Source organism: Vicugna pacos, chromosome 16, assembly GCF_048564905.1.
Source record: "Vicugna pacos chromosome 16, VicPac4, whole genome shotgun sequence".
NCBI lineage: Eukaryota > Metazoa > Chordata > Mammalia > Artiodactyla > Camelidae > Vicugna > Vicugna pacos.
Genome location: NC_133002.1, coordinates 8,219,395 through 8,242,753, shown reverse-complemented (window position 1 = coordinate 8,242,753; position 23,359 = coordinate 8,219,395). Strand labels below are relative to the sequence as shown.

The following is a 23,359-nucleotide window of genomic DNA, read 5'->3' as shown; positions in this document are numbered from 1 at the left end:
GGACCTACCTGCCTCCAGCCCCGAAGCACGAGCAGAGTCAAAAGGCAAACTGCCAGGAAAAAAAATCAGTCCTCTGCCCAAGGTCCAGCAGAGGCAGCCTCATTTACCTAGGAGGCGGGCCTCATCCCACGGGGAATCCCTGGCTGGGAGGAGCAGGGGCCCTTCCTCTTGGCAGCCTCGGACATTCAGCAGGTGCTGGTACAAGCCCTGGCTGGGATGTGGGGTGGGAGCAGGCCGGGAGCGGGGCCCAGGGTCAGCAAGCAGGAAGCCAGGGCCCAGGAAGCCGGGAACCTGGGCCCCTGGGTTCAGGGGAGGAATCCTACAGCAGCAGGGTGCTCGGGGATCTTTCTCTCTTTGTCCAGAGCCTTATGTAAGAGCTCTTCTCGGGAAACAGGAAGTCTCGCTTGCCAAGTTCAGCACAGGGAGTAGTGCAGGCCTTATTCCAACACACCCGGCCTGGCCTTAACCCCAGAACTCAGCCAGTTTCTTGCTTCCTTGACCCTGGTTCTCCTCCCCACCGACCCCCTCCCCTCCTTTCCCACCTTTGGTCACTCCGAGCCAACTTCCCCAGAGAGCTTGCCTGTGCCTGAGCCAGAGGGTCTTCCACTCTCACCCCCTGACCCTCAACACTGTCCAGCTTGTCCCTCCATCCTGGCTCCTGGCACGATGCCCCAGAGCCAGCCAACCTTCCCTCCCCCACTCCTGGGGCCGCCCCGGGGTTCCTGCGCTCTGGCCGCTCCTCCTGGGTGTCACTGGCAGCCCCGTCCTTCCTAGAGAGACTGATAGCAAATTCTCCTGAGGCTGGAGGACGGTGACGGGTCTCAGGACGTCACTGGCCCCACAGCGGAGTGCCAGGAACACCAACAGTGCCCTGAGCTTGCTTTCCGCCTCCCTCCTTTTTATTCTCAAGTTCCTTTTTACTTCTCCCTTGCGTAACGCCCTTCTTCCCTTCTGCACCAGCCTGCACCCCCACCCTCCCGGTCACCTCCTTGCCACCCCACTCCTCAGGCCACAGCTGTTGGCAGGGTCCTCAGCTCATGCCAGCCTCATCTCCTTCCTCGCTAGCCCCCAAAGGGCCCCCAGGAGACATGGGGTGCCAGGTCCGAGAGCCGGCAGTCTCAGTTGCCCTCTGGTTGAGTTGGGGGGCGGCTCTGGGGGCTGTGGCTTGTGCCATGGTTCTGCTGACCCAACAAACAGAGCTACAAACCCTAAGGAGAGAGGTGACCCGGCTGCAGAGGACCGGAGGGCCTTCCGAGGAGAGGGAAGGGTATCCATGGCTGAGACTCCGGGAGCAGGTGAGTGAGGGGAGAATGGCGTCTGGGAGAGAAGGATGGGTGCCAGGGCGGTCTCCAGGCCTCTTGGTTCCAGCTGCCTGGTTTGCAGAGTTTTGAATGGGTGCAAGAGAGGGTCCCGGGTTTGGAGGTCAAGGGAGCAACCATTCCAGGAAAGGAAATTGTTAAAGATTAATGCTTCTCGTACCTAACAGATCCTGGAGGACAGCCAGCACCAAGACTCAGGTTGCTGGGAAAAGGTGCAGGAGAGATGTGAGGCATTTCTGGGGCAGAGGGAGGGCTGGGATAAAGGCTGTCTGTGACCCTTGCATTTGAGCCTAACCCTGACCCTCTTTCCACAAGCAGAGCCCTGATGGCCTGGAAGCCCGGGAGAATGGGGAGAGATTCCGGAGAAGGAGAGCAGTGCTCACCCGTAAACAGAAGAGTGAGGCCTCCGGGGTGCAGCAGGGGTGGGAGGTGATCAAGCAGCCTGGGATGTGGAGACCCCGACCCTGAGTCAGGGCTGAGGGTGGGGGGCTGACAACAGGGCAACGGGGGTAGGTGGGCACTGCTAAGATTTCTTCCTTCTCTCCTCAGAGAGGCACTCAGTTCTGCATCTTGTTCCCATTAACATCACCTCCAAGGGTGAGCATTATTTTAAATCATGGCTTTTGGGGGAGGAGCAAGATCTAGGAATTGTGGGGCCGGCACCTGGGCCCGAGGGAATCTTAGAGGTGAAAGTGTCCCAGAAATCCTCATCCCACACTCCTCACCTCCAGAGGACTCTGATGTGACAAAGGTGATGTGGCAGCCAGCTCTCACGCGTGGGAGAGGCCTGGAGGCCCAAGGATATGTTGTTCGAGTCTGGGATGCTGGAGTTTATCTGCTGTACAGCCAGGTAACCCCAAACACCCCTGAGCCTCACCTGAGGGCCTGGAGGCCTGTTCTCCCAAAGCCTTATGTCCCCGGACTGAGGGTTTCCAACCGCTACTCATACCAGATTTAGAGGGCTCCTTCATTCCTTGGCTCCTAGAACTGAGCCAGGCCATCCGTTTTCTTCAGCATCTCCTCCCTTCCCTTCCAGGTCCTGTTTCACGATGTGACTTTCACCATGGGTCAGGTGGTATCTCGGGAGGGCCAGGGAAGGCAGGAGACTCTATTCCGATGTATACGAAGTATGCCCTCCAACCCCGACTGGGCCTACAATAGCTGCTACAGCGCAGGTGAGAGATGTGTGCGCAGTGGACTGTGGATGTGAGGAGAGCGGGAGAGCTCTGGCCTGGGGGCAGTGCCTGGGGAGCTGTACCAGGGGTTGGAAGGCTGGGTGTAGAGGCAGATCTGAGGAATGAAGGACAGAATACCTTTTTCCTTACAGGAAGCATCACAAAGGCTAAACTGAGGGGGGGGGGTATAGCTCAGTGGTAGAGTGCATGCTTAGCATGCACAAAGTCCCGAGTTCAATCCCCAGTACCTCCGTTAAATAAATAAATAAATGAGCCTAATTACCTCCCCACCCCACCAAAAAAAAAAAAAAAAAAGCTGAGCTGGAGATGGGAAGGTGAAACATCAGAGTATCTGCAAGGCTGTGCTTTACTGAGCTTACATATTCTCTCCTTTCTCAGGTGTCTTCCATTTACACCAAGGAGATATTCTGAGTGTTGTAATCCCTCGGGCAAGGGCGAAGCTTAGCCTTTCTCCACATGGAACCTTCCTGGGGGTTGTGAAACTGTGATTGTGTTGCAAAAGATGGTTCTGAGCTTGGAAGACCAGGGTGGGTACGTTTTATAGACAGCCAAGAGCTGACTTGACAAAGGACAGGGAATACGCAGGAACAGAGGCCTCTTTTGGGTTTGACAGGAATCCAGGCTTTGACAGCTCATGACTCTCCCTTCCTCCCTTTTCTCTTTCCACCTCCACCTTCACCCCCAGGACTCTGAATTCATGGATATTAAAGAGATTTTTAAAACCTTGCTTTTATTCTCCATCCAGCCCCAAATTCTTGAGGGAGCTGGGGGGTGGTGATGCCAGGCATTGTCTAGACTAGCTGGGTCCCACTGGAATGCTTCCAGAACAGCACCACCATCTAGCGGCAGTTTGAGACAATCATCCTGTGTGTTAGCAGAAGTCCAGGAAGCCTCCCTCCACTCAGGAAAACTCCTGGTTCCCTATGCCAAACCTCTCTCCAGGTACCCTCTACCTCTTCACCCCACAAGAAGCCTCATACTCATTTCCCTCTCTCCATCAACTGTGCTCCAGTTTCCATCACTAACTCCAGCGGTGCAACTATTATGTGCCCGTCTGCAGAGGGTGCCTGGCAATGACGGTCCCCTCGGATCCACATTATTACTCCTCGGGTCTCAGCGTTGCCTTTCCTGCTCTCCATTGCCCTGGCGTGGCAGGCCACTCTAAACCTGTCTGTGCTGGGACCGGTCGCCGAGGAGCCTTGGATGAATCGTACGCCCTGGTGCTGGTCCTGTCTCCCTGAATTCTCCTTTCTGTGCAAAACCTGCCTAAAGATAAAAAAATAAAGGAGAATAAATAAAGCTCGGATCCATTTCTCCCACTGCTTTGCCTCGGCTCCTCAGCCCGTACTGGGATTTCCCCGCCCTCCCGGCCCTCATCTGACGCGCCTCACTGAGCAACGTGTTGCTGCCAGCGCGTGGAAGGCAGGGCTACACAGCGCGGGGGCGGGGCGCAGGAGAGCGGCACGAGGCACGCAGGCGCAAAAGAGCGAGTGGCGGGGCCGCCCCGCGCGGCTCCGGTCGAGAGGGTGTGCGCAGGCGCAGCCCTGCGTGAGTCTCGTGGGCGGGACGGTCCTTTGGCGTCTAAGTTCTCGGGTAGGCGGGAATAGGCGCGTGGTGGCCGCGCCGGCGCTGTTCGCCGGGTGTGACGTACTAATTGTGCGCCGCCACCGCCGGTGGGCCTGGGGCTCGCGGGAGGGGAAGGAGGAGGAGGGGGAGGTGGTGGAGGTGGAAGCTGAAGCAGAGCAAGCGGCAGCTGCGGCGGGGCGGCTCGGCGGCGCGGCGCGCGGCCCAGAGGAGTTGGAATCCTGAATTGAGACGGCTGCGCCTGAAGACAGCAGGAGTGGCGGGGCCGCTGCCGTCGCCGGAGAGATGAGCCGGGAAGCCTGAGGCCAGAGACGCCCGCCCTCGGGCCTGTCCGCCCGGCTTCCCCGCTCCCGGTGAGGACGCCCCCCCCAGCTCTGCCGCAGCCTCTCCCATTTCTGGACCTCATTCCCACCCAACCGGGGCCCACGAGGCCCTCGAAGGGGCTTCTTAAAGCCCTTGCACGCCGAGCCCCCCGAACCTATAGGACCATACCGGTGTTGGGACGCATTCTGGTCCCCGGGGACGGAGCAGGAGAGGGGGCTGGGCCAGCCTGGCTCGGCTCAGTTCTGTCCCAGCGCCTTGATTCGACTGCCTAAGTGCCAGTTCAGTTCTCTTGTAGTTTCCTTTAAAATCCTTCCCTTTTCGTTAGATTCTAGTACCTGAGCCATAGCCCTGGTATCACCATTCCCTCTTGAGACGACCTGAGCATGCTCACACCCCTCCATTCATTCCAGGGTCATAGAGAACTCTTCCCACTTTAGACCACGGTTTCCCTGTGGAAGTCAAGTATCTCTGTACCGTGTCAGGATTCCCGTACTGAGCCATCTCCTTTATTAGTCTCTCAACTAGGACATCCTGGTGATATTTAAATAGAGAAGTACAGCCTGAAAATACTGGATTTGACCTAGGGATCTGAGAAATAAGAGCCCAGAGGCCTGTTACTTAACCATTCTCCCTTGCTTCTATCCAGGCAGGAGAGAGATGGTGGCACAGACAGTAGAAGGCATCTTGTGGACTGTGTTAACTGGGAAGATCTGTAGTTAGGAGTTTTTTGGGTTTTCCTCAGTTTATTTGCATCTGACTGCAGAAGAGGCATGCTGAGGAAGAGCAGGATCTGGGGTATTGGATGTTTGAATTCTGACACCCTGACCTTTGTTTTACAGGCTACTGGAAGATGAAAGAGACTATACAAGGGACCGGGTCTTGGGGGCCTGAGCCTCCTGGACCCGGCATAACCCCAGCTTACTCAAGTCCCAGGCGGGAGCGTCTTCGTTGGCCCCCACCCCCCAAACCCCGACTCAAATCAGGTGGAGGGTTTGGGCCAGATCCTGGGTCAGGGACCACAATGCCAGCCAGACGCCTCCCTGTCCCCCGGCCTTCTTTTGATGCCTCAGCTAGTGAAGAGGAGGAAGAAGAAGAGGAGGACGAAGATGAAGATGAGGAAGAGGAAGTGGCAGCCTGGAGGCTGCCCCCCAGATGGGGTCAGCTGGGAACCCCCCAGCGGCCTCGCCCTCCCCGTCCTACTCATCGGAAAACCTGTTCACAGCGCCGTCGCAGAGCTATGAGAGCCTTCCAGATGCTGCTCTACTCAAAAAGCACCTCGCTGACATTCCACTGGAAGCTTTGGGGGCGCCACCGGGGCCGGCGGCGGAGCCTCGCACACCCCAAGAACCATCTTTCACCCCAGGAAGGGGGTGCGACCCCACAGGTGCCCTCTCCCTGCTGTCGTTTTGACTCCCCCCGGGGACCACCTCCACCCCGGCTGGGTCTGCTAGGTGCTCTCATGGCTGAGGATGGGGTGAGAGGGTCTCCACCAGTGCCCTCTGGGCCCCCCATGGAGGAAGATGGATTAAGGTGGACTCCAAAGTCTCCTTTGGACCCTGACTCGGGTAAGATGGAAATGGGGCAGAGGGGCTGGGGAGGGCTAGATCCTGGGGGGACCAGGAACCTCTTGCTGTGGAGAACTAGATCTAAGGAAAGTAGGATGGCAGAGTGAGGGGGTCCAGAATAGCTGTGAAAGGTTTTAAGTCCCACTTTGAGCAGGAGCTAAGTCTGGGGAGAGAGTCAAGGCTGGGATACAGAATCCCTAAGTAGCTGTCATATGTGTAGATGAGAAAGGGAGTCATGGTTTAGAAAAGTCAGACAATCTTGTCCACTTGAAATCCCTCTTCACCTGGCCTCTCAGGATAAGGGCCTCTGTAGGTACATCTCCAGAGGGTGCCATTCTTACAGTGGTGGGATGGGGTCTGAGTAGTGTGTGTGACACTCTCACTCAGAGTATTTCTTTTTTGGAGAATCCCAACAAAACAACTTCAGGCTCTCTATGTCTTTAAGTAATTATTTGACTATTTATCAAGCCTTTGCTGTGTGCAAGGACTATGCTAGGTACTAGTGGTGACAGATATCTCTGAAATTTATTTCTCTCTGAATCCTAGTCTTTTCTTGCTTTCCTCCTGTTTATGAGTACAGGCATACCTCGTTTTATTGCACTTCACTTTACTGTGCTTTGAATACATTGCATTTTTTACAAATTGAAGGTTTGTGGCAACACTGAGTAGCGCAAGTCTGTCAGTGCCATTTTCCCAGCAGTATTTGCTCAGTTCACGTTTGTGTCACATTTTGATAATTCTTGCAGTATTTCAAAGGCTACAACTCACTGACGGCTCAGATGATGGTTAGCATTTTTAGCAACAAAGCCTTTTTAAATTAGTGTATACACGTTGATTTTTTTAGACATAATGCTTATTGCACACTTAATAGACTACAGTATAGTATAAATGTAAGGTTTTTTTGCACTGGAAAACTGAAAAACTTGTGATTTGATTTATTACAATAGTCACTTTATTGTAATGGTCTGGAAACAAATCCACAATATCTCTGAGGTATGCCTGTAGTGACTCTTCCTCTCTGTCCTTTATAACCTCTTGGGCATGCTCATCTTATGCTTTAGGGTATCCATTCCTTAGAGATTATATCAGTAGATTTCTGTTTTAATTCATCCTTCTTGTGGTCTTATAATTTGTGTTCATCATTTAACCTTCCCATTGTCCTTTGATCTGAGACAGTTTCTTGCTTTCATCCTGTTTCCCCTGCCCTACAGGCCTTCTCTCTTGTACTCTGCCCAATGGCTTTGGGGGACCACCTGGGCCAGAAGGGGAGCGGAGTCTGGCACCCCCTGATGCCAGCATCCTCATCAGCAATGTGTGCAGCATCGGGGACCATGTGGCCCAGGAGCTTTTTCAGGGCTCAGATTTGGGCACTACAGAGGAAGCAGAGCGGCCTGGGGAGAAAGCTGGCCAGCACAGCCCCCTGCGGGAGGAGCATGTCACCTGTGTGCAGAGTAAGGAACCCTAGAGGATCTAGTCTCTTTCCTTCAGCCAACTCCTAGATCAGAGTCTGGAGGCCTTACCCCACTCTTCTCTCCCTCCTCCACTCAGGCATCTTGGATGAATTCCTTCAAACTTACGGCAGCCTTATCCCCCTTAGCACTGATGAGGTAGTAGAGAAATTGGAGGACATTTTCCAGCAGGAGTTCTCTACACCTTCCAGGTAAGGCATGAGAGAGATGATCATTAGAAGAGGGCTGGGACCTGGGAGATGGGGTGAGAACGCTGCTGCCTTTTCTCCCATAGGGATGTAGTTGGGGAGAAGGAGAAAGCTAGGACTGAAGGGGAGGACTCTGCAGACAAGGTGTAAGCCCCTGTAAGCCAACTGGGAGGGTCATTACTGGGACCCTGAAATACTACGTGTACCTGAGTATTCATGTGCGTCTTACTGGGGAGTTGGGCTTTAGTAGTTTCTCAGAAGGACACACAACACCTCCCCAAACCTGAAAAAAAAAAAAAAAAAGGTTAGTTTAGGTTCTTATTCTGGGCAGTAGAAGGTACTTCTGTGTGCCTTAGCCCCCTCATCTCTTGTGTGACTCCACCCTTGGCCTACCCAGGAAGGGCCTGGTGCTGCAGCTGATCCAGTCATACCAGCGGATGCCAGGCAATGCCATGGTGAGGGGCTTCCGAGTCACCTATAAGCGGCATGTGCTGACCATGGACGACTTGGGGACCTTGTATGGACAGAACTGGCTCAATGACCAGGTAAGGAGATGTGGAGAAACAGACCCAAGAGGGGATTCAGGGAGCAGGGTGTGTAGGGCCCTCTGCATGGGAGAGCCCTGTACCCATGCCCCAACCTCCATGGCAAGTTGCCTTCTGTCTTCTCCCCAGGTGATGAACATGTATGGAGACCTGGTCATGGACACAGTCCCTGAAAAGGTAGGCCTAACCAGATGCTCCAGTCCGTGGAAGAATTTCTGCAGTTCTAAGCAGCTTAATCAGTCCCTTTCATCTCTTCCATTTTATATAAAGAGAGTTTTTGTTTCTGGGGAGAGGTGGTAGAAGGTAATTTGTTAAATTCAAATCTGTAATCTTGGTCCTAAATTTATCAGTTCTGTTCCTTTCCTCTAGTCTTCGGTGTTTTTCTCCTATGGCTAACCCGACAAATTGGGGTGGGAAGCTATAAGATAAGATCAAAAACAATTTTGTGTTTTTACCCTCAGTGAGTTGAAAACAACTGGAGTTTGCTGAAAGCAGTTCTTAGGGTCATAATGAAGTGGAGTGGGCTGGGGAGAGGACATTTAGCAGGAGGGCCTGCGGTCTTTTAATTCTATCCAGCTCTTTTGTGTCATTGGCACAGGTACATTTCTTCAACAGTTTCTTCTACGATAAACTCCGTACCAAGGGTTATGATGGGGTGAAAAGGTGGACCAAAAACGTGAGTTATGAATTTACATCTACTTGTGTATCACTTTCCCTCTAAAGAATTAGAGTTTTGTTTCCTGTGAGCCCTTTCCCCAACCCTGTTCATGCAGTCTCTCAAATATTTAGTAATTGTCTTCTGTGTGCCAGGTGCTATTCTGGGTACTAAGGATACAGTATTAAATAAGGAAAACTTCTTGCCTTTATGGGGTGAGAATAAATAAGCAAGTTAAATTTCTGTTACTGATAAGTGGTGTGAACAAATTAAAACAGTAATGTAGTAGCCTGGGAAGCAGGGACTTTACATTGGGTGGTCTGGGAAGGCCTCTCTTACTGAGATTTGAATGATGAGAAGCCAACCACGTGCAGATCTGGTGCAAGAGTATACTCAGTAGAGGGAACAGCAAGTCTGTGGGACACAGAGCGAGAAAGAACATTTGAGGAACAGAAGGCCCATGTGAGTGCCTATGTGGCTGGAGCAGAGTGAGCAAAGGGAAAATGATACAGAGTTTTTGTCAGAGAGCAGATCGTGTGAGGCGTGGAGGGTAGGCTGAGGAGAGTGGGTCTTAATCTGTGTTTTGAGAAGCCATTGAAGAGTTTTAAGCAGACTGTGTTAAACTCCTGTTCAGTGATAGGTTGAAAGGGGGCAAGAGTGGAAGCAGGCAGATCGACCAGCATAGCACAGAAGTCCAGGTGAGAAACATGGACCAGAGTGGTAAAGGTAGAAATAGAAGTAGTTTAATCTCGGATAAATTTTGCAAGTAGAACCGACAGGACTTTCTGACAGACTGGACATGAGAAATGAAGAAACGACAGGAATCAAGGATGATGCTTAGAGTTTTGGCCTAAGTTACTGGGGAAAATAATTAGGGGGGGAGCAGGTTTGGTGAGGGGAAAAAAAGAGTTCTTTTCCCCTCTAATTAGTTTACCTGTTCTCCCATTCAAAGGCCAGGAAATTACAATGAGGTGGGACGGTTGGCTCCAGCTTTTCTTAATTCCTGTCCCCAGGTTCAAGAGTTTAACTTTACACCCTCAGGAACCTGGCAGGCCTTCTTCTCCTGGTAGAGGTGGGGTGACATGCAGTGGAAAGAACTGGGCCTTTATATGCCTTTGTTTAAATCCAACCTCTGCCATTTCTTCCACGACCTTGGGCAAGTCACTTTACTTTTCCAAGCCAGCTTCCTCATGGTTGACGTGTGAATTTCCTCACAGGATTGTTGTGAGCATTAACTGATTGAGCATTTTCTAGGTGCCACACATTGTTCTTAGTGTATCATAGATATTAACTAGTTTAATCTTCGTAACAAACAGGTGAGGGTAGGTACTGTTATTTTCATCCTTTCACAGAAAAGGGAACTGAGGTACAGAGAGTTCTTAAATAATTTGCCTGTGGTCATAAGCTATTAAATGGAAGAGCTGGGTTTGAACCCTTAGAGTCTGGCTCCAGGATCCTGAGCCTGGGTTCTTAGCTACTAAGCACTTGCTTGTTCTGGCACTACCTCCATTTCCTGTCTTCCTCCCTTATCCTAGGAATCCAGACATCCAGATGTTGAGCCTTGTCTCAAAGTCTAGTGACTGGGCCTTGAGTTCTCCCAGTTGGCTCCTTGCCTGCTCCTCCATTCCTCTTTAGAACCCTCCTGGCAACAGGCAGGAATTTTGTGCCGTCTTACCTGACCTCCGGCACTGTCTCCTTAGGTGGACATCTTCAATAAGGAGCTACTGCTAATCCCTATCCACCTGGAGGTGCACTGGTCCCTCATCTCTGTTGATGTGAGGCGGCGCACCATCACCTATTTTGACTCGCAGCGCACCCTAAACCGCCGCTGCCCTAAGGTTTGAAAGGGAAGAGCAGAATGTGGCGGGGAGATCCAGTGGCAAGGCATTTCAGGCAGAAGGGTGGGTTTGGGGTCTTAGAGAAGCAGCCTGGGCTTGGTGCCTTGACCACCACACCCTGGGTTCAGTAGGGCATCACTTCCTCCTTGTCTCCACCTACACAGCATATTGCCAAGTATCTACAGGCAGAGGCAGTGAAGAAAGACCGGCTGGATTTCCACCAGGGCTGGAAAGGTTACTTCAAAATGGTAAGTTTCAAGAGGAGGGTTATGGAGTGAGGGGTGGGGGACAGGAAGTGATAGGAGTTAGAAGCTGAAGTCATACCCTAAGGTCTCCAGATGAAGGGCCTACCTACCTACCTTTTCATTCTCTAGAATGTGGCAAGGCAGAATAATGACAGTGACTGTGGCGCCTTTGTGTTGCAGGTAAGCAGGTATCAGTTGGGTTAGAAGGTTGCGAGGGAGGCGGGAAGCTGGTCTGCATCCCTCACGGCCACTAGTGGAGCAGGAGTAATGTTATGCGTTAATGCAGAAACCCTGATTTCATTGGTCCTCTCTTGGCTTCCCCATACTACTTTGGGACTGGGTCTGTGGTCCCTGGTCTCTGGCCCTGATGTAGCTGCCTCCTGATCCCCAGTGCAAAGTTTTCTCTGTTAACACTAGCTATTGCATATACTAAATAGGAATTTTGGCTTTATAGTCAGGTCCTTTTTTTTTGAGCCCCAATCTACGGGACTTTGGCTTCCTGTTTGTGAAATGAGAATATTCTTGGAAAGATTCAGGGAAATGTGTATCATATGAAATGTGTAGCACGGGTCCTGACTTGGGGGGATGCTCGGTAGGTGGTTCTTATGGCCTGCTTTGTTAACACCCAGTATTGCAAGCACCTGGCCCTGTCTCAGCCATTCAGCTTCACCCAGCAGGACATGCCCAAACTTCGTCGACAGATCTACAAGGAGCTGTGTCACTGCAAACTCACTGTGTGAGCCTCGTATCCCAGGCCTCAAGCCCATTCATTAATGGGCAGGGGGACATGGGAGACCCTTCTTTCCCAAGAAACTCCAGTTCCTTTCCTCTCTTGCCTCTTCCCACCCAATTCCCTTTGGTTTTTCATATTTAAATGTTTTAATTTTTTTTTTCCTTTGAGAGAATACTTGTTATTTCTTATGTTCAGGGGGTGGCCATGGAAAATCCCCGTTTTCCCTCTGTCTGCAGGGGAGTATGGCCTTGTGGCCTGGGTGGGGCAGTCATCTCCCTTCCGTGTGTAGGGCCGGGGGGCGGGCAGGAAAATCTGTGCTGGGGGTGGTGGGCGGGCAAAGGGATTACTGCCTGCCATATCTTCAAACTTTTTTTTTTATATATATATATCTATATATATATAAATGCCACGGTCCTGCTCTCGTCAATAAAGGATCCTTTGGAGATACATGGTGGTGGTCTTCCTTAAGGGGTCTCAAGTGGATATCTTAGGCTTTCCTCCAGCCAGTGCTGTTAGCTACCCTTTTATGGGTCGAGACTTCAGGGACCAGCTTTCCATCGTGGCTCAGATAGTGCCAGCACCATATCCTCAACCAAAAGTATCCCCCAGTCTTGGGAGTCGGGGCTGGAAGGCGGGAAAGTCGGTAAGCCTCAAACATAAGAGAATTTGAGCGGTGCTAAAGTTGGGGAAACGGGACACTTAAGGAACGGGCCAGGATTCATGATCTTAATCCTGGAAGTCAGTTATTCCATTCCTCCGCCCTCCAACCAGAGGAACCCTCCCAGCTGCTAGGGTACGGCTCCCGATTCCACATCCCTGTACACTTGGAACACATCGGGGTTGGCGTCCGATTTATCATTACTGCCACAGAGAATAAAGTGGGTTCAGGGGAGACCTGGAGCAGAGGTGGAGAGAAGTGGTAGTCTCGGGAGCCCGGAAATCCCTGTAGGCTGAAGCCTCGCCCCCCTTGCGTGATAGGGCCTGCTCGGCCACGTGACTAGGGCACTCTCGCCTCCGCACGTGTAGGGGTGCAGGGCCCCAAGATGGCTGCCAGGCCGCGAGGCCTGACTCCTATAAGTCACTTCCGTACCGGCGAGAAAGGCGGGCCCTTTAGCCAATGAGGCAGCGGGGCTGGTCCTCATCTTGACAGGCGTTCAAGTTACCCAATGGTGGCTGCGTGCCAGAGCGCCTGCGAACTCACGTCACGCCGAGTCTCTGAGCGGCGGCGGGCGGGGCCGAGGCGGCCAAGCCAATGCAATGGCTGGGGCGGGGTCGGGCGCTCTATAAGTTGTCGATAGGCGGGCACTCCGCCCTAGTTTCTAAGGATCATGTCTGCGAGTCAGGATTCTCGGTAAGAAACATTTGCAAGAGGGGGCTACTTACTCTGCCGCCCTTTCCGAGGGCCCCGACGGGGGTAGCTGAGGCCCGCTGCCCTAGGTCCTCTAGGGCTGCGGGGAGACCAAGCCGGGAGGACCAGTCCTCGGGGAGTGAGGGGCGGGTCCACGGCCAACGCTGCTGCCAGGGCCTAGGTAGAGGCTGAGGACAGTCCGGCTTTCGGGGCCCAGAGTGCGAGGGTCGTTAGGTGGCCCCGACCGACGCGGTGCGCGAAGCCCTGGCGCTGAGTAGGGCGGCGAGGTCGTGACCTGCCCTGGAGAAAAAAAGATAGAGGTGGTCTCGGCCGTGCGTTGCCCGGAGCCGCCTGTCCGGTTGCCTCATTGAGAGAGGGAAGGCTCGCGCGCTCGGGATCCGGAGGATTCTGACGGTACCACTCGCCGAAGGCGGGGGTGCCTGGGTCCTAAAATCCAGTCGCTTGGTCGCGTGGAGCTACGGGTCGGGGGGAAAGAAACCGGCCGTTCAGTGTGCTGGTTTTCTTGACGGCCAGGACCCAGCCTAACCCCGAGGAGCGGCCGCGTGAGGCACCGGGATCCCACCCGGCGCCGGGCGGGCGGGCCCATTTTGCCGCACAAGCCGGGCAATTGGCAAACTGCGGATGGGCAGGTCCACTTTCCTTCGGGGGTGAGCGGCCTGAGGTATGGGAGGGCGACGCCATTTCGCGACGGGAGCGGGTGGGATGTGGATTGTTTCCCGGAGTTGGGGGGACGCCGCCGGGTGGTCGAGGGAGCGAGCACATGGCGGCCTGAGGCGTTCCCCTCCCCCAGTCCGCTTCGCTTTAAGTGTTGTGCAATCTCCCCTTTGCTAGTTCGGCTGGGGCTCATTGTGCGCGGGGCCGCCACCGCCCGCGGCCTCCCACATCCGGGCACCGCGAGGGGGGAGATGGGCTGGAAGGAGTGGGGGAGGGCGCGGGCGGAATGACGTGGGGGGAAGGGGATGTCCTACCCCGGCATCTGGGAGGTGAAGGGCGGGACTTCCGGCGCGCTGGGGCCGTGGTGGGAGGTACACGCGCTGGGGCTTGGAGCAGCCAGGCCCAGGACACGTGGGTCCGGCCGCAACCACCACCCCCGCGCCCCTTAAGCGCAGCGCCGCTCTTTCAAGCTTCAGGGTCATCTAGGAGGGTTACCCCATCATGTCGGGGTCGGCGTGGCTTGAGCCGCTCCCGGGATGGGGCAAAGACCTGACTCAGTTGTAAAATAACTATCTTCTGGAAACTCGTGGGGGTTGGATCAGGAAGTGAAGGCTCATGGTATCATGAAAAGCCGGTTGTTGGTAGGAAGAGCCCAGCTGTCAGGATTTCTACATACTCCATACTTTAAACCAACAGATCCAGAGACAATGGCCCCGATGGGATGGAACCCGAAGGCGTCATCGAGGTGAGGTTGGACCCCTACCACCTTTATCCTTTATCTCTGGGAAAAGGCAGTGCCACTAGCATTGTTCCCTGGTTTTTGTAGTGGTGGCTTCAGTGACTAAAGCCAGAACCCAGGATTTAACTTTACTCCTTAAACTATCACATAGTTAGACAGGAAATCTTAACTTCTTTAGTGACTTTTTAGAAATAGAGTAAAAGTTTAAAAAAATTATGTTTAAAAGGCATCATTCAAGTTGATTGTCTTTCCTTCTGCTATATCTGCCTCACTGTTACAAGTGGACTGACCCCTTAGAGTGTTTTTTTCAGACCATTAAAGAGCCAGCTGACTTCCCTGGAGAGAAAAGGTTGTAGGCTGTGAAGTTTCTGTGCAAGCACAAGGTCCTGTTTGTTTTAGTGCAAGAGCACAGCCTCATTTCTGTTACTCTTTTTTTTGCATCGTACAGAGTAACTGGAATGAGATTGTTGACAGCTTCGACGACATGAACCTCTCAGAATCCCTCCTCCGTGGCATCTACGCTTATGGTTTTGAGAAGCCCTCTGCTATCCAGCAGCGAGCCATTCTTCCTTGTATCAAGGGTAAGATCCAACAAGTTCTTGACTGTCCCTGACCTGGGTAGAGTGGCACCTGGTTGGTGGTGCCTGTCTTATATCAGCCAGGGCTAAAGCAACCCCTTGTTTATCCCAGCTTGGCTTTTGATTTGTGCCCATGCCTGGTTCATGCCCTGGATACGTGGATTGCTGGTGTAATTTCAATAAGGTAGTGTTTTAGTGCGGCTGTACCAAATGAGTTAATAACCTGACCTGGCTTCAAGATCTGTTCTCTGGGTACCATGTTGTGATAGAAAGTCTGAAGCACTTAATGCTTGGCACTTAATCTCTCTCGGTTGCTTGTTGACTTTGTTGAGCAGGGCCTTTGAATGTCCCACTGTTCCAAAGAGTGCTTCTTAACCATATCAAATTTCCTTGTTTTTTCAGGTTATGATGTGATTGCTCAAGCCCAATCTGGGACTGGGAAAACTGCCACTTTTGCCATATCAATTCTGCAACAGATTGAATTGGATCTAAAGGCCACCCAGGCCTTAGTCCTGGCACCCACTAGAGAGTTGGCTCAGCAGGTGAGTTTAGCTTCTTTCCTCTTCCCTGAAGAACTTAATTTAAAAACGATGAGCATAATCCAAAAAACAGACGTTATGTGCTCCAACTACTGCCACTTTGGAAGAAATGAACTGTGGGGAAGAGAGATGATCTATAGTCAGTTGACTTCCATCTTAAGATTTCTTAATTATAAGCCTTTTTCTATCCAAACACAATAAGCATCACTCACTCCACCCATTTCCTGAGTCAGATGGGAAGGCTGCTGGGTGGGGCCTGGCTAGCTGGGCAAGTTTGGTTGCTTTATGAAACAACCCCCTGGCTATGGGCAAAGAGACACCGGATTGGTGGTGGTGCTCTTATATCAGCCAGGGGCAAAGCAGATGTCTAGCCCTTTGTTCATCCTAGCTTGATGCCTGGGTTGGTGGCCAGAGCTGTTTCATGCCTGGGGCACATAAAATCCCAATGCTGGGCTGTTTTCCTGGACTTTGGAGGTGAAAAGGTCAGAAACACTAGTCTCGTAAGTTGATTATTGAGGCCAAGGGAAGGTGTTCTTTTAGTGTTACATGGAAATGTCATCATTTTGTTCCTGACTTATGGACAAAGGTAATGTAAGCAAGAAGTTACAGGAGAACTCTGTTCTAGGGCCCTTGTGTCTAGAAGGTGCTTTACCAGCAAATATGCCTTCTAGCATAAGTTCTGTGGCAGGACCACTTTAGGTCATAGATGTCACTGCATATATAAAACTGGTTGCTGCAGGATGAAATAAATAGGACAGTTAGCTTTCAGAAAGCTGTAAGGTTTAACAAGGTAAAAAGCCATATTGAAATTATTTCAGAGGGCCGTTACTGTGAATCTGTTCATGAGCCAGACCAGTTCAAATTTTGAGACTTTGCCACTTAGCAGTGTGATCTTAAATGGATTGTTTAACTTAACTGTTTCTTGCCTGAAAAGCGAGTTTAACAACAGTGCTTGTCTCAAGAGTTGTTCAAAATAAATACGTAAGCATTTAAAATGGGGCCTGGCAGTTGTAGCTAATATATGAGCACTTTTTTTTTTTGGTTCAGATACAGAAGGTAGTTATGGCATTAGGAGACTACATGGGTGCCTCCTGTCACGCCTGCATTGGGGGCACCAACGTGCGTGCTGAGGTGCAGAAGCTGCAGATGGAAGCTCCTCATATTATCGTGGGTACCCCAGGCCGCGTGTTCGACATGCTTAACCGGAGATACTTGTGTGAGTATCTAAATTTTCTAGTTCTCTGGGTCACATCTTATGCGGGCTTTTCCAGTTTTCAATGTGGCCACAACTTCATTCCTAATGATGGTAGCTTTAGCCTCAGAAAGAGTTGCTCTGTGATGAACCCCATGCGTGTCAGCTGAGCCTGGCTCCCCTGTCATCTCAGCCCAGGCAGTGTTCTACTTCCCAGGGCTGTTTGGCCTGGCAAGGGGGGGTCCCAGGCAAAGGATCAGTCTTTATATTCTGAGAGCAGACCGGCTGCCCCCTTTTCTTTATGAGGAAAGTTTATTTTACATTTTCCTAATGATTACCTGTTGGTGGTTTTTTCCCTTGCAGCTCCCAAATACATTAAGATGTTTGTACTGGATGAAGCTGATGAAATGTTAAGCCGTGGGTTCAAGGACCAGATCTATGACATATTCCAAAAGCTCAATAGCAACACCCAGGTGAGAGGAATATTTGGACACTTGCTTTTGTATGGCTGATCAGCCTTTACATAGGTTGTGGTGTGTCTGGGGTAACAGAAGAGCATTATCAGGCACCAAACCATAAAGAATTCTGGCGCTTCCCCTGCCCCTGAGGCTGTTTTTTTCCCACTAGGTGGTTTTGCTGTCAGCTACAATGCCTTCTGATGTGCTTGAGGTGACCAAGAAGTTCATGAGGGACCCAATTCGAATTCTTGTCAAGAAGGAAGAATTGACCTTGGAGGGTATCCGCCAATTTTACATCAACGTCGAACGAGAGGTGGGGCCCAGTGCAGGAGGCGGGCCTCGTGGCAAGTTGTTGGTTATAGCCCCTGACTGATCTCTTTGCTCCCCTCCACCACCCCCAGGAGTGGAAGCTGGACACACTGTGTGACTTGTATGAAACCCTGACCATCACCCAGGCAGTCATCTTCATCAACACTCGAAGGAAGGTCGATTGGCTCACTGAAAAGATGCATGCTCGAGACTTCACTGTCTCTGCCATGGTGAGGTTTCTCCACCTTATTTTATCAGTGGAGTGTATGTGTCAGGGTCCTACTTAAAGCCAAAGTATCTACCTGTTACACCCTTCTATTTCCTGTTCTAGCACGGAGATATGGACCAAAAAGAACGAGATGTAATCATGAGGGAGTTCCGCTCTGGCTCTAGTAGAGTATTGATTACCACTGACCTACTGGTGAGTAGAGGCAAGTTTGGAGAAGATTAGGGAGAATCCAAGGTGATTCCCTCTCCAAGGGGCCTACTAGTGCCTCTCTTCAGGAAAGTAGCAACTTGGAATAAAATCTGGCATGCCTCAGGTTTCCAGGGGAGGAGATTTTCTTTCCCTTCCTTTGGCTGCCTACATGTGTGCTAAAGTCTTGCTGGATAAGTCTTCTGTGTTCTCTTAATTCATACACTGAAGTTGGTCGTCTTTGACCACAGGCCAGAGGCATTGATGTGCAGCAGGTTTCATTAGTCATCAACTATGACCTTCCCACCAACAGAGAAAACTACATCCACAGGTAAATGCAGCTCGGGACTACTGACCCAGCCCCCTCACGCGCAGTCCTCCCTGTGCTCACACTGCTGGTTCTCCCCGTTTCCCTTATTTCTTACAAGGAGCCCTTGTTTTCCAGGATCGGTCGTGGTGGACGTTTCGGCCGTAAGGGCGTGGCCATTAACATGGTGACAGAAGAAGATAAGAGGACTCTTCGAGACATCGAGACCTTCTACAACACCTCCATCGAGGAGATGCCCCTCAATGTTGCTGACCTCATCTGAAAGGGGCCACTCTGCTACCTAGCCCCAGCTAGGGATCAACCCTTGAAGAGGGGCTGAGGAGCAGCAGGAGGGGGGAGGGAGGAAGGGAGCCAAGGGATGGACATCTTGTCATTTTTTTTCTTTTTTTTTTTCTTTGAATAAATGTCACTTTTTGAGGCAAAAGAAGGAACCGTGAACATTTTAGACACCCTTTTCTTTGGGGTAGGCTCTTGCCCCAGGCGCCGTCTCTTCCCAGAAACACTAATTCATTTCCCTAACCTAGTCAACCTCCAAGCCCCAGAGGCTCTCTCCACCTCCAGCTGAATTCCTTTGAAAATGTTCTAGAGGGACTACAATGACACTCCACCTCATTTGCTGGACCAAATCTGGAGGGAGAACCCCTGAATTAGGTAACCCAGGGGATTACCCCCAGGTGGGGGGAGCAGGGGGGAGAAAATGGTAGCCATTTTTACATTGTTTTGTATAGTATTTATTGATTCAGGAAATAAAATTCTGAATAAAATGACTTGGAAACTGCCTGCTTTGGCTTCTCATTTCTTCCCTCTTCCCTCCCACCTGCTACTGGGTATAGCTCTGCTTTTAGCTAGAATTTACCCTTTCTTGGGCTTTTCTTCCTTGAGGGGAAAATGGTCATGTTAACTGGATAATGTGACCTTTCTGTAAGAGGTTGGGCAAGAACTGTCATAAGTACCTCACATGTCTCAGCAAAGAGGAAGTGGACAGGAAAGGGGGTGGAAATAAAAAGAATTGTACATCCTACTGAGCTTGTTCTCTGAGGGAGGGGCTGCAGAGCCAGCAACCACTTGTCACAACTACTGAGCATGATTTGCTGAGGTAGACAAGAATCCCCAGGGGTCAACTATCCCGGAACTCATGACACTGAGAGCTGACAGTCCCACTTGATACCAGGGCCAATCATCTAATTTAATGACTAAGCTTGGTGGTTGGGGCTGAGGTGCCTGAATCAGGCTGGGTGCGGGGTAATCTTGGTTACAGGAAGTCAAAGATTCCTCTTTCCAAACGAAGGCAGAGGGACAGGGTTCCCTGACCGAGCAGGCAGCTGGTACTGACACACAACCTAGCTGGGCTCTGGAGGCTGTTCTGACATGAGGCTGGCTGTGCTTTTCTCTGGGGTCTTGCTGGGGCTACTAGCAGGTAAGGAGAAGGGACAGAAGGGGAGGGAGCCCTGGGGAAGAGCCTGGCCCTGGGCTACTAACCAGTCTTTCCTCTGCTGAAAGCCCAGGGGACAGGGAATGACTGTCCTCATAAAAAATCGGCCACTCTGCTGCCATCCTTCACGGTGACACCTACAGCTACAGAAAGCACAGCAAGCACTGGAACAACCAGCCACAAGACAACCAGCCACAGAACCACCACTCACAGAACGACAACCATAGATACCACCAGCCACAAGTCTACAACAGCCACTCAAAATCCTGCTACCACCACCAGTCACGGAAACACCACAGTTCATCCAACAAGCAACGCCACGGCCACCAGCCCAGGGTCTTCCACCAGTTCCCCCCACCCAGGACCACCTCCACCCTCTCCAAGTCCTAGCCCAGGATCCAAGGAGGCGATAGGAAACTACACTTGGAATAATGGTTCCCAGCCCTGCGTCCAGCTCCAAGCCCAGATTCAGATTCGAGTTCTATACCCGACCCAGGGTGGCGGAGAGGTAAAGCTGAAAGACAGTGGAGGACATAAGGGGAAGGGGACGAGACATTTTGCTGTTTCAAAAGGGAAGAAGAGTAGAGAAGGGGACAAACAGGGTGAGGACAAAGGGAACTGGGAACCCTGGATGATGGCACAGTTGTGGTCTTGTGACCCTTTCATCTTTTAACTTCTGCAGGCCTGGGGCATCTCCGTACTGAACCCCAACAAAACCAAGGCCCAGGGGGGCTGTGAGGGGGCCCATTCCCATTTGTTCCTCTCATTTCCCTACGGACAGCTCAGCTTTGGATTCAAGCAGGTACTTAACTCTCATCCCTCACTCTCACCCTCCAAGTGCCCTATCTCTATCAATCCCTTGCTGCATTCCTTACTCTGAGAACCTGGATGCCACCCTCCCCTGCTGCCCTGAGTCTTCCTGGTCACCTCCCCAGGAGCCACTGCAGAGCATCGTCTACCTGAACTATATGGCTGTGGAGTACAATGTGTCCTTCCCCCAGGCAGCACGTAAGTAACCTCCCCTTTCTCATCACTAGCACTAACTCGATGTCTGGGCTCCTGAAGGAACCTAAGCTGCAGGGCGGGGTCATGGATATAGAACTGACCTTCCTCATTCTTTTATTAGAGTGGACATTCTCAGTTCAGAATTCATCCCTTCAATATCTCCAAACTCCCCTGGGCCGGAGCTTCAGTTGCAGAAATGCAAGCATCATTCTTTCACCAGCTTTCCACCTTGACCTGCTCTCCTTGAAGCTACAAGCTGCTGAGCTGCCCCCCACAGGGGCCTTTGGGCCAAGTAAGACCTGTTCCATTCCTCCTAGAATTCTCCCACTGCATCGAAAGCCACCTACCCCAGGCCTATAATCTCCCTTCTTGCACCCTCAAATTTCCTCCACCTCAAGCTTAGGCACACAGTGAGGGCAACTGTCCTCCCCACCTCTGCAGGACTGCCCATTCTCCCCCTTTCCTCTCCTGCTGAGTCATCTAGGTGAGCCCCTACTTCCCAACGCCCCCCACGTTCCTTCCTCCTTCCCATCTTTATCTCAGCTACCACCATTGTGATGCCTACTTGCCCTGTCTTTCCACCAGGTTTCTTTTGTCCCAGTGACCAATCCATCTTGCTGCCTCTCCTCATCGGCCTGATCTTACTCGGCCTCTTCATCCTGGTGCTTGTTACATTCTGCATTGTCCGGAGACGCCCACCCACCTATCAGCCCCTCTGAGCATTCATCCCAACACCCAGGACACCAGGGGGTGCCCTCATGTCTCACCACTCAACTGACTCCGAGGCAAGATTTTCATCTTTCCCTGTCTTTTGATGAACAAAAGTAGAGATAATGCAATCGGGAAGGATAAGCGGAGAGATGTTTATTAAACGTGACTGATTCCCCTTTCCACATCTCCCTTCCATTGGCAGAATAGTAAAACCTGCTCAAGTCTTTATTTTTGGTCTTCTTTGTCCTTCCTGCCCAAGATTAAAAGCCACGAGTTACCTGTCACATGCCTTTCTGTGCCTTCCATGGCTGAGTCTCAGGGAGCCAGAAACTCTGGTGAGGAGGGAGGAAAATACCACTGTGTGTGACCCAACGCCCTCATGGGTCCACTCTCCAAAGCCTGGCACAGCAGCTGTCAAATCGGCCTCACCTCCCTTCCTTCTCTTCTGTTGGGGCCCCTGGCTGCTCCAGCTCCCTCTCACCTCCAATCCAGTGGAGTCACTCATCCTGACAGCCTTCTTCCTGATCTTTATATACAATTACATGCAGGTGAAGCAGGCAGCCATAGCAATGAGTGTAGGTGGGAAGGTCGGAGCTGTGTCACTTCCTTTCCAAAGGCAGCAGCAGTGGCTCCTTAGCAACAAGAATTCCCTGCCCTACCCACCAGGTCCAGGGCTAGCAAACAGCCCGGATTAAACCCTTGCAACACCTGGGATGCTCCTATCTCACCTGCAAAGGGTTTTCATCAAACATGGGAGCAGTGGGTACTCTGACCTCCACGTACAATTACCCTCTATGCTCCTGGGAACAACATGCCTCCAGCCTAGGCCACCTGCCGAGCCAACCCTGATGTCCCGGTTGGTGGTGTACCTAGTGGTGGCGGGTGGCACGCCCTGGGCTGCCTGTGTTGATTCCAAAAAGGACCTCCCAAACAACAACAGCCTGCACGACCAATCCCTGCACGACCAATCAGTGCCAGTGCCCCCCACCCTTACAGTCGGCCATGACGCAATCCCCAGGGGCCCTTCCAGTTGCTGGAGCCTAGTAAGGCTACAGAAAGCGGCCACCAGGATCTGGAGACCCACCCCTTTAAGGGGAGCCCGCAAGTGGCAGGGATCCAGCAGCCACACCACCGCCGTGCAGACACCCCGTACGACCTCGCCAATTAGGAGTCACCGAAGGGCGTGGTACTCCCAGCAGGCACCCGGCCACCAGAGCATGATGGCCGGCCTACCTCCACCGAGATGACCTAGACTTGGTGTCCTAGTGCCGGATGACAGAGGGCATCCCTCCCCGCGGTAGTCCAAGGTGCCCTTTCCCAAGACGAGCTGCTGGGCCCCGGCCGCCTTGCCCAAGTCCTGGCTCAGCACGTGGTCAGATAAGGCTGAGAAGCCAACCCTGGCCCAGAGGTGGTGCCCTCGGGCCAGTGGGGTGAGGTGCCTGGGGGCTCGCGTTTCAGAGGCTGCCAGGGCTGGGGCCGTCGACGCCCCCTGAAACTGGACTCGCCCTCCCCACCTCCCCTTCTCCTGTTTCACTGTCCCGGCCCAGCAGCTGCAGGTGCACCCATCCGCCAGGAACTTGGCGAACCTAAGGAGGGAGACACACAACACAGGCGCCGATGGGGGTGGCTGCCTAGATCAAACTGTCCCGCTCCCGTGGCGAAGCTTCCTCTGGAGACGCAGAGAGTACAGCACATAGAAAGCTAGAGAGCCCCCACCCAACGCCATTTTGGAGACTCACGCTCCTTCTCTCAACTTCGAACAATGTAAAGTCAGCTGGAAGAAGACAAGATGGCGCCGAGCAGGAGGAGCGGAGAAAGGCAGGAGGATAACTCTCGGTACCGAAGCGGAAGCGTAAACAAAGGCGCGAAAGGTGGCACTGCGCAGGCGTACAACTTTGGCACGCTTTAAAATTCGAGCAGCAGGGAGGGTGTGTCCAGAAACTGTCGTCTCCGGAAGAGACCTATTTTA

The 23,359-nt window shown here is 52.3% G+C and overlaps 4 protein-coding genes, 1 long non-coding RNA gene and 4 other non-coding genes across 13 annotated transcripts; 8 read left to right on the top strand and 1 right to left on the bottom strand.

The window, feature by feature from the left end:
• Positions 1-6: 6 nt before the first annotated feature.
• TNFSF13 (TNF superfamily member 13) lies at positions 7-3,242 on the top strand. Of its 3 annotated transcripts, none has more exons than XM_072940402.1 (7): positions 7-192; positions 1,066-1,295; positions 1,638-1,716; positions 1,869-1,916; positions 2,051-2,169; positions 2,356-2,494; positions 2,894-3,242. In XM_072940402.1, the coding sequence occupies exons 2-7, from the start codon at positions 1,089-1,091 to the stop codon at positions 3,001-3,003; spliced, it is 702 nt and encodes a 233-aa protein (XP_072796503.1). In that variant the 5' UTR covers positions 7-192; positions 1,066-1,088; the 3' UTR covers positions 3,004-3,242. The 3 variants fall into 3 exon arrangements, with proteins under 3 accessions (XP_072796503.1, XP_031532079.1, XP_006218850.1); XM_031676219.2 differs by lacking the exon at positions 7-192 and adding an exon at positions 1,487-1,531 and having other exon boundaries at positions 208-1,295; XM_006218788.4 differs by lacking the exon at positions 7-192 and having other exon boundaries at positions 208-1,295.
• LOC107035013 (uncharacterized) lies at positions 3,225-23,353 on the bottom strand. Of its 3 annotated transcripts, XR_012060236.1 has the most exons (4): positions 23,130-23,353; positions 13,045-13,309; positions 7,852-7,928; positions 3,225-3,781 (listed from the first exon to the last, which is right to left on the bottom strand). It is a non-coding gene; the product is annotated as an uncharacterized lncRNA (long non-coding RNA). The 3 variants fall into 3 exon arrangements; XR_004189076.2 differs by lacking the exon at positions 23,130-23,353 and having other exon boundaries at positions 13,045-13,911; XR_012060235.1 differs by lacking the exons at positions 13,045-13,309; positions 23,130-23,353 and adding an exon at positions 10,521-10,608.
• SENP3 (SUMO specific peptidase 3) lies at positions 4,176-12,108 on the top strand. Its single transcript, XM_031676217.2, has 11 exons — positions 4,176-4,452; positions 5,263-5,988; positions 7,200-7,439; positions 7,537-7,648; positions 8,043-8,190; positions 8,320-8,367; positions 8,789-8,866; positions 10,546-10,683; positions 10,848-10,931; positions 11,058-11,108; positions 11,558-12,108. The coding sequence occupies exons 2-11, from the start codon at positions 5,274-5,276 to the stop codon at positions 11,666-11,668; spliced, it is 1,725 nt and encodes a 574-aa protein (XP_031532077.2). The 5' UTR covers positions 4,176-4,452; positions 5,263-5,273; the 3' UTR covers positions 11,669-12,108.
• EIF4A1 (eukaryotic translation initiation factor 4A1) lies at positions 12,908-19,020 on the top strand. The gene is made up of 11 exons (XM_006218784.3): positions 12,908-13,012; positions 14,381-14,429; positions 14,872-15,004; positions 15,404-15,543; positions 16,588-16,756; positions 17,096-17,205; positions 17,360-17,503; positions 17,592-17,729; positions 17,831-17,920; positions 18,166-18,245; positions 18,360-19,020. The coding sequence occupies exons 1-11, from the start codon at positions 12,990-12,992 to the stop codon at positions 18,502-18,504; spliced, it is 1,221 nt and encodes a 406-aa protein (XP_006218846.1). The 5' UTR covers positions 12,908-12,989; the 3' UTR covers positions 18,505-19,020.
• Positions 15,028-15,162, top strand: LOC116279773 (small nucleolar RNA SNORA48). The gene has a single exon (XR_004189079.1). It is a non-coding gene; the product is annotated as a small nucleolar RNA SNORA48 (small nucleolar RNA).
• On the top strand, positions 15,834-15,978 carry LOC116279774 (small nucleolar RNA SNORA48). The gene has a single exon (XR_004189080.1). It is a non-coding gene; the product is annotated as a small nucleolar RNA SNORA48 (small nucleolar RNA).
• On the top strand, positions 16,871-17,010 carry LOC116279776 (small nucleolar RNA SNORD10). The gene has a single exon (XR_004189082.1). It is a non-coding gene; the product is annotated as a small nucleolar RNA SNORD10 (small nucleolar RNA).
• LOC116279772 (small nucleolar RNA SNORA67) lies at positions 17,956-18,090 on the top strand. The gene has a single exon (XR_004189078.1). It is a non-coding gene; the product is annotated as a small nucleolar RNA SNORA67 (small nucleolar RNA).
• Positions 19,475-21,674, top strand: CD68 (CD68 molecule). The gene is made up of 6 exons (XM_006218783.4): positions 19,475-19,659; positions 19,743-20,182; positions 20,357-20,476; positions 20,610-20,682; positions 20,801-20,971; positions 21,265-21,674. The coding sequence occupies exons 1-6, from the start codon at positions 19,611-19,613 to the stop codon at positions 21,396-21,398; spliced, it is 987 nt and encodes a 328-aa protein (XP_006218845.1). The 5' UTR covers positions 19,475-19,610; the 3' UTR covers positions 21,399-21,674.
• Positions 23,354-23,359: the final 6 nt, after the last annotated feature.

Coding starts and splice junctions, on each gene's coding strand:
- TNFSF13 (XM_031676219.2), top strand. CDS start 1,038: ATGCCAGCCTCATCTCCTTCCTCGCTAGCCCCCAAAGGGCCCCCAGGA. Junction 2,170..2,355: donor TTTATCTGCTGTACAGCCAG/GTAACCCCAAAC, acceptor CTTCCCTTCCAG/GTCCTGTTTCACGATGTGAC. Junction 2,495..2,893: donor CAATAGCTGCTACAGCGCAG/GTGAGAGATGTG, acceptor CTCCTTTCTCAG/GTGTCTTCCATTTACACCAA.
- SENP3 (XM_031676217.2), top strand. CDS start 5,274: ATGAAAGAGACTATACAAGGGACCGGGTCTTGGGGGCCTGAGCCTCCT. Junction 5,989..7,199: donor TCCTTTGGACCCTGACTCGG/GTAAGATGGAAA, acceptor CCTGCCCTACAG/GCCTTCTCTCTTGTACTCTG. Junction 11,109..11,557: donor GTGGCGCCTTTGTGTTGCAG/GTAAGCAGGTAT, acceptor GTTAACACCCAG/TATTGCAAGCACCTGGCCCT.
- EIF4A1 (XM_006218784.3), top strand. CDS start 12,990: ATGTCTGCGAGTCAGGATTCTCG. Junction 13,013..14,380: donor TCTGCGAGTCAGGATTCTCG/GTAAGAAACATT, acceptor TTAAACCAACAG/ATCCAGAGACAATGGCCCCG. Junction 14,430..14,871: donor AACCCGAAGGCGTCATCGAG/GTGAGGTTGGAC, acceptor TGCATCGTACAG/AGTAACTGGAATGAGATTGT.
- CD68 (XM_006218783.4), top strand. CDS start 19,611: ATGAGGCTGGCTGTGCTTTTCTCTGGGGTCTTGCTGGGGCTACTAGCA. Junction 19,660..19,742: donor CTTGCTGGGGCTACTAGCAG/GTAAGGAGAAGG, acceptor CTCTGCTGAAAG/CCCAGGGGACAGGGAATGAC. Junction 20,477..20,609: donor TCAGCTTTGGATTCAAGCAG/GTACTTAACTCT, acceptor TCACCTCCCCAG/GAGCCACTGCAGAGCATCGT.